Here is a 7,595-nt window from a genome sequence, read left to right on the forward strand (position 1 = left end):
ACATCAAACCAGATCACACCGGATCAAACCGGAACAAACCAGACCAGACCGGATCAAACCAGATCAGACCAGACCAAACTGGATCCAACCGGATCAGAGCGGATCAGACCAGATCAGACCAGACCAGACTGGATCAAACCGGATCAGAGCAGGTCAGACCGGATCTAACCGGATGAAACTACATCAAACTGCATCAAACCGGTTTCAAACCAGACCACACCAGATCAAACCAGACCAGTCCGGATCAAACCGGATCAGACCAGACCAGACCGGATCAAACCGGATCAAACCAGATCAAACCAGACCAGATCAAACCGGATCTGACCAGACCAGACTGGATCAAACCGGATCAAACCGGATCAAGCCAGATCACGGGCTACAAGAGCAGGCAGGGACAGGCTGCACCTTGCCGACCTCTGGAATGAGCTTAGAGAAGGAAACGACAGGCTGGGCCAGCTCAGCCTCCTCACAGAGAATTCGCTGCAGGAGGGTCCTTCTTAGCAACCACTTCTCATCCTTCATCTTGGCTTCAAGTGGAGTTCAGGTGGAGAAAGAGAGAACAGAACTGGCCTCAGCAACAAGAAGGAAGGAGACGCAGGGTCAAGCAGCCATGTGGATTGATCACACTCAACATTCACACCAAGCAGAGCACAGGCAGGACCAGCCCGGGGGGCTGAAGTGGAGGCTCTCTGGGGTGGGGGACCTCTGGGTGGGCAACATTCACTACCTGAAACTCACATAGAAGTTCTACACAGCAGTAGTTACAGAAAACACACACTAAGAAAAGGCCAAAATAAAAATAGGACAGTCGCCTTTGACTGCACCTTATCCCTCAGGAACCCACCTTCAAGCCATGGCAGATGAAGACTCACTTCCTGGTACCCTTCCCGGTGAATTATGTGGGCGAATGCATCCGAACTGTCCCCTACACGGACCCAGATCATGCCAGGTAGGAGGGTGGAGGTCAGGACCTCTCAGGCCTGAGCCTTACAGAAGCAGCTTGTCAAGCCTGTTCGAGTTCACAGGGCATGTTTTAGCACAGGAAAAGTCTGTACTGACTCCAAGTGTTGGACCTGGGGCTGCATGAGTCTACAAGCGGCCCTCTTTAAACAGCAGAGTCTTTATGAACAAAGGCCCTAACCACAGACTCCTTTCAAAATGCCCCATGTACTCATCTCATCTCTAGGTGAAAATTGAATGAATTTAGGCTGAGACCTCTGATAAACATGGTAGATTAAGCCTTCGTGAGGACAGATGCATGGAACGATAGCAAAGGCAGATCAAGACACGAAGCCACAAGGGAGAGTGGGAGGTGACCCAAGCAGCCATGGGGGCTACAGGAGAACCTCATGAGCCAGACTGTGGGTGGGTGGGTGGGGGGTGCCTGACCCGGAGCCACAGAGGGACAGGGCAGTGGGGAGAAACCAGGTGGTCCTGCAGAGCCCTGCAGATGGCAGGGCTGGGGGCCGCCTCACAGTCCCTCTGAGGAGTTTGCCTCCCCTGTCTCCTCACACAAGTCAGAAGCTCAGGGAAGGAGGCCCTGGGTTGAGCAGCCGAAGCCACAGCCGAGAGTGAGGGTCAGGCCTGTTCCCAAAGTGGCATGGGGCAAGGGAGTTTGCAGCCTACGGTCCGGCCCTCCAGCCCCTTCTTCCGAAGTGTGGCTGCCCCTCGGCTGTGTTCATCCCATCTGCGGAAACTGGCCAGACCAGGAGGACAGACTCACAGACATGCACTTTTGGGGACCTGTCAGTTGGGTGTGGATGACACAGATCTGTGCAAACATGTTATATCACGGAAATTCACTTCCTGTATCCTTGTCCCAGGCAGCTACCCCCATGAGGGACTAAACCAAGGAGGAGACCCCCAGGGTCTGGCTCCAACCTCCACTGGTCCCAACTGACAGCGCCCCAACCACCCGAGTAGTAGAGACAGGAAGTCAGGCTTAGGCCTGGGCAGTCTATCCTGATAGGAGAATGTGCCGGGCCTCCAGGGTGCACGTGTGTCATAGTAGGACCACAGATGGGGAGGTGTGTAGCCAGGCGTGAGGAAATGTGGGGCTACAGTGGGGGCCCAGAAAGAGATCCCCTGTAGAAAAGAGGTATGTGGTCAGCTCTTTTGTTCATTTATTTCCATATTTGTAGAAGATAAACAGATCTGTCTGCTGTGCCAGCAGAAGAGTGGTGTCTGTTTCCACCATCCAATAGGAAAATGCAGACAGAAAACACTAAAAATGTGGAAGTTCCCCCTGGGCCAGGGGGATTCTAGATCTTTTATTCCTTGTTTTTTGTATTTTATAATCTTTCAACAGTGAGCATCTGTTTTTAATATACAAGTAATAGAAATTTCTCAAGAAGGAGGATGCATGGATGGATGGAACGCCATCCCTGCTGGTGCTTGTAGAGGCTCTGTCCCCCAGGGTCTGTCTCCAACCTCACTGGTCCCAACTGACGGCGCCCCAGCCACCCGAGTGGTGCTGGGTTTCTCCTGGAGGGCCCACACGAGATGGTCGTGACTTCTCCCAGCACAGTCCCTGGGAACACGCCCACTCCCTCCTTGATTTCCCACCTGGCCTATTTGACTCCCTTCATCTGCTTTAGGAAATGGCACATCTGTGGAAGTGGTGACCTGGGGCTTATCTCACCACGGGCGTCTTTAAGGAGCCTGTGTCTTTGCTGCAGATGCTACCATCACTGTCTGCCCTGCCTTCCGTCGGAGGTGGATGTGTTCTAGAATCATCTAGAATGTGATGTCACCGTTCGCAGTGGAAGGTAGATGAAATCAGCCCCGTTCCTGGAAATGTACTTCATCGGAGAGTGTGTGTTTTCTTAAGGGATTCCTATAAAACTCAAAGAGTTTGACTTCAGTTTCCTTTTTTTCCATATTCTGATGTGAGACATTTAAATAAAAGTTCATTTGCACACTTGCCTTTACAATAGAAATAACCTCTTTCTACTTCACCAGATTTTAAAAATGCCACATATGCATTGGAACAAGTTAAGCAGTGTGGTGCTGGAAGTGTTAGATTCCCTCCCCACCACCACTGCTTCAACCCTGTAATCCAAGTCAACTGCTTGAAAATTGTGCTTCCTTGTGCTTTTTAGTTTTTGTTAATTAAAAAGAAAATCTCATGCCTGTAAGCCCAGCACTTTGAAGGCAGGAGGATTGCTTGAAGCCAGGTGTTTAAGACCAGACTGGGCAACAAAACTAGACCCTGCCTCTACAAAAACTGTAAAAATAGGCGTGGTGGCACGCACCTGTAGGCCCAGCTACTCGGCAGACTCTGGTGGGAGGATCCCTTGAGCCCAGGAGTTCAAGGCTGCAGTGAGCTGTGATTGCACTTATGCACTCCAGCCTGGCGACAGAGCAGGACCCCATCTCTTAAAAAACAAGACCAAAGAAATGGGGCCATAATTTATGTGGCATTATTGTACAACTTGATTTTATTTTCATTTTCACTTAATCCAATAATTACTTCATTGTCTATGCTTTTTTATCAGCCATGGTGTTTTTAACTTGCATTTTTAAATCATTCATTTCAGTCTTAAAATCCTTGCACGTTTGATGACTGCTAAATTCCTGCATACAGAAATTCGAGAAAAAGGTGGCGCTTATGGTGGAGGCGCAAAACTCAGCCGCAGTGGGGTTTTCACCCTTTACCCTTACAGGTGAGCTTTGCTCTAGTTCACACATTGAGACGCACACGGTGTTTTAGTCTTCTACTCATGATTATCAGTGTCATTTTCTTCTACTGCAGTGAACTTTAGACAAAAGTTGTTCTGTGTGCTGCTTTTCACTTCTCGAGCACTTAGCCACAGCCAGCAATGTCCTTTCTGGTGCAAGGATTGGGGCCAGCAGCCTAAACGGGAAGCATTCTGCCTTCAGTAAACTCTGGCTTAAGCCAGCATATTTTGGCAGAACAAGGTAGTGCCTCCATCCATGGTTTTCCTTTCCACGGTTTATTACCCACAGTCACCCTCGGTCTGAAAATATTAAATGGAGAATTCCAGACATAAACACTTCCAAAGTTTTAAATTGTATACCATTCTTCTAAGCAGTGGGGTGAAAGCTGACGCTGTCTACGGTACCTGCTTGTTGGTCACTCAGTAGCCGTCTAGGTCATCAGATACACTGTGGGTACCCAAGAGCTTCTGTGCACAGAATGCTTTTTTTACTTAGTGTAACTTTTATTAGTGTAATTGTTGTATTTTGTTAATATCTTGCTGCACCTAATCTATACTTTTTCATAGGCATAGGAAAAACAACACAGTATCCATAGTGGCTGTCTGAGGTTGCAACCCTGCTCTGGGGGACCTGGAACACAGGCCCCAGGTGAGGGGCTGAGATACAGCCTGAGAGCATTCTTAGATCATTTCAGTCGGAGGTGCCTGATGTGCATGCAGTTCTGTCAGCTTTCATAAACATAACACCGTTACTCTAAAACAATGAATTCTTGATTGTCTATGGCTTTGCTGACCAAGAGAACCTGTATTCTGACACTTTTCAAGAAGGAGCTGGCCAGGCGTGGTGGCAGGTGCCTGTGGTCCTAGCTATAGGAGGCTAAGGCGGGAGGATCCCTGGAGCCTAGGGAGGTTGAAGCTGCAGTGAGCAGATTGTGCCACCACACGCCAACCTGGGCGACAGAGTGAGACCCTGTCTCGTGGAATGCAGAGATAGATTAGGTAGGTAGGTAGGTAGGTAGGTAGGTAGGTAGGTAGGCAGGCAGGCAAGCAGGCATGTAGGTAGAGAAGTCAGTAGCCGTTGCCACCCTGCTGAGTTCTCCCCACTTGCTGTGCTGGAAGCCACTCTTCTAGACAAGGATGGCAAAGCAGCTCACAGCCCCCCTGCAGCTCTGAGTCAGGGTGAAGGGAGGGCTGGGCTCTTTCCATTTACACAAAGGGAAGTCTGGATCGGCCCCTCAGGCAGATTCCTGTACTACCCCGGGTGTGTCCTTAAGGGAGATTAAAGGAAAACCTTTGCTTAATTTTTCCATGTGAGTCTTCTGTAATTTCCTTGTCATCTTGACGTGCCCCCACCCTCCACATCTTTCCTCTCCTGATGAGGTCACAGAGAGGTGTATTTGAATAATCTGGGGAGGACATTATGCAGACAGACCTTGTCTAAGAGGGAGAACGTGTTGAAAGTCTTATGTGATGGGACTTAAATTTCCACTGAGAGTAATTGAGCAATTTGTCAGTGGGCTGTTTGGACTAGATCCGGTGTAAAATAGAGCTGTTAACCCATAGAAGATGCTGAACTGTTAAGTCACAGGTTTGTCATAAACTTGTCCATTGGTAAAATGCTTGCCTGTTTATTTCTCTGGGTTTCCTAGGGACCCAAATACAATAGAGACGCTCCAATCTTGTGGGAAGGCTGTTTACTGGGCAAAGTCTGGAAAATTCACGCAGCAAGACATCGACGAAGCCAAACTTTATGTCTTCTCAACCGTAGATGCTCCTGTCGCTCCTTCAGACAAAGGTATTGTGAGTATAACAGTGAGAATCTCAGTCCATAGCCTCAGATGACATTGCTGTTTTCCCAGTTCCCCTCATGCACAGGCAGGAGCACCAGCTTCTGGCGCCTCCGTCCTTGCCTATGATACGATTTCCACATCTGACACCCTAAACATTGGCCTTGGAAATACACTTCCCGACATCCAGGCGAGAAGAGTGTATCCTGTCATTTCAGTTTTACTGACCTGAGGCCCAATAGGACCAACCCACGGCAGTGTCTGGGCTCATTAGGGTAGAAGGATGATGTGGACATGGCCCTGGCCTGGCCACGTTACTCTATAGAGCCACTTTAGCTCACAGCATTATCAGCCTCACACGGCCCTGACTGCGTCCATGCTGCAGAAGCAGGCCTTGGTAGGAGTCAGCGTGGCTCGTGGGAGCTGGAGGTCAGGGTGTGATCTCTGGGCTGTTAGACATGTCCCTGTGGTTGAAACACGTACGTGAAATAACAGTGATATGCGCCTGTCCCCTCCGGGACACGAGTGCACAGCCCACTGTGCGAGCTCCTGGGCGGCAGCCCCACCGTGCCTGTGGTTTGTCTTCTAGGAATGGACCACTTCTTGTACGGCCTCTCGGACGAGATAAAGCAGGCCCACAGGGAGCAGCTCTTCACCGTCAGCCACGACAAGCTCCTGGTCGTGAGTGATAGGTGAGTGGGGAGCGGGGGAGACAGCGTCTGGGATTGGAGGCCTTAACAGCACTGATGCAGAAGCCAGTCCTGGCTGACCTCGCCTGCCTTCCTCTCAGGTACCTCGGCACTGGGAAGAGCATGCATGGCCTGGACATACTCGGACCCGAAAACCCCAAAATCATCAAGGACCCATCCTGGATCATCAGATGAGCAGCCCTGGTGCCCCCGACTGTGCAGGAGCCCCTGAGACAATAGGCCGCTAGAGCTGAATATGAAAAGTCAGAAATGCTACTGCTTTTTCCAAGAATATTGTGTCATTCTTCAGGTGTTGCCACTGACTGGCAAGTCAATCTTGAGTGACCAGGAAGACGTTCATTGAAATAGTCATGCATGAAATGCCAAAGATGTACCACATAGAATTTTCACTTTCTACTGACAGAAAGGCTTGTTTTACCTCATTAGTTCTAGAATATTTATTTAAGAATCTAAAAATAAAGGGCAACTCTGACTTAACCTCTGCTTGAGTCATTAAAATGAAAAGGTACACAAAGGTGTCCCATGTCTGCCTGTGCTGATTCATGAAACTCGATCACACCGAGGCCCTGTGGGAGCATCCTCTTAACAGACGGAAGTTCAACGGGGCGGCTGGATGAAAGCAGTCCTGAGAAGCAGGTGGGCTGGGGTGAGTAAGTGCTCACTTCGTCTTTACAGAGCCAGAAAGGAAAGCCTCCATGCCAGCTCTTCTGGGCCGTTGGACTGATTTCCCAAACAGCTTTTTTTGGGGTCTCCTCTCCCCCAGTACAGCTCTCCACCCCTGCTTCTGAGGCACAGTGTGGTCTCTTGCAGACTAGAGCTAAGAGGCAGAAACGCTGTCCCTACAAGAGGGGGGCCCGCGAGGGTGGCAGGGCTGTCACCCCAGCACCCATGTCTATTCTGGCAAGAGTCATCAGAGAATTCCAAATTAGGTCCCAGCGAGGACCGTGGCTTGGACTGGATGAGAAACTGGCTATCAGATTTTTCGGACCCCTACCTTGGTGGTTTTAACATGCAGCTAGGATTGCAATCAAGAGGCCTAGTAGATAAGATTCATGTGTTCTCTTTTACTTTCTAAGGGCAGCAGGAGCCTGGGGTCGAGGCCCAGGGTCCTGGCCTGCTGCTGTGGATGGAAACTGACACATGGCAATAAACATGGCGTTCCCTTTGGCCTGTGTAAACAACTGGCTTTTTTCTCCTTTTATGAGTTGTGCATAGTTCAGTGATCCCTACTAAAAATATTTTTATAATCTTTGCCCACAAAAGTGCTGAGAAAACCATTAGTAGCCACCCATAGATTGAGGTTTTAATCTCCTACTTAAAAAACTAAAATGGAGGACTGTTGCAGTTGTAGGCAAACATTTAATACACACATCTGAAAGCATGAGACACAGTCCACAGACAGTGTGCACTGGAGCTGG

General features: G+C 49.5%; 1 protein-coding gene and 1 long non-coding RNA gene across 2 annotated transcripts; one reads left to right on the plus strand and one right to left on the minus strand.

Annotated features, from left to right (window-relative positions):
• Positions 1-814: 814 nt before the first annotated feature.
• On the plus strand, positions 815-6,654 carry LOC117087191 (presequence protease, mitochondrial-like). The gene is made up of 5 exons (XM_033217097.1): positions 815-949; positions 3,540-3,665; positions 5,330-5,475; positions 6,057-6,159; positions 6,258-6,654. Exons 1-5 carry the CDS (start codon positions 861-863, stop codon positions 6,349-6,351), a joined length of 558 nt encoding a protein of 185 aa, XP_033072988.1. The 5' UTR covers positions 815-860; the 3' UTR covers positions 6,352-6,654.
• Positions 2,232-3,120, minus strand: LOC117087192. The gene is made up of 2 exons (XR_004438722.1): positions 2,566-3,120; positions 2,232-2,484 (listed from the first exon to the last, which is right to left on the minus strand). It is a non-coding gene; the product is annotated as an uncharacterized LOC117087192 (long non-coding RNA).
• Positions 6,655-7,595: the final 941 nt, after the last annotated feature.

This window comes from Trachypithecus francoisi, unplaced genomic scaffold, assembly GCF_009764315.1.
Source record: "Trachypithecus francoisi isolate TF-2019V2 unplaced genomic scaffold, Tfra_2.0 Lachesis_group10, whole genome shotgun sequence".
Lineage (NCBI taxonomy): Eukaryota > Metazoa > Chordata > Mammalia > Primates > Cercopithecidae > Trachypithecus > Trachypithecus francoisi.

Bases quoted from the DNA above. Each gene is read 5' to 3' on its own strand.
- LOC117087191 (XM_033217097.1), top strand. From the start codon at position 861: ATGAAGACTCACTTCCTGGTACCCTTCCCGGTGAATTATGTGGGCGAA. The intron at 3,666-5,329 runs GTGAGCTTTGCT...TGGGTTTCCTAG, and splicing joins TTCACCCTTTACCCTTACAG to GGACCCAAATACAATAGAGA. The intron at 5,476-6,056 runs GTATTGTGAGTA...TTTGTCTTCTAG, and splicing joins TGTCGCTCCTTCAGACAAAG to GAATGGACCACTTCTTGTAC.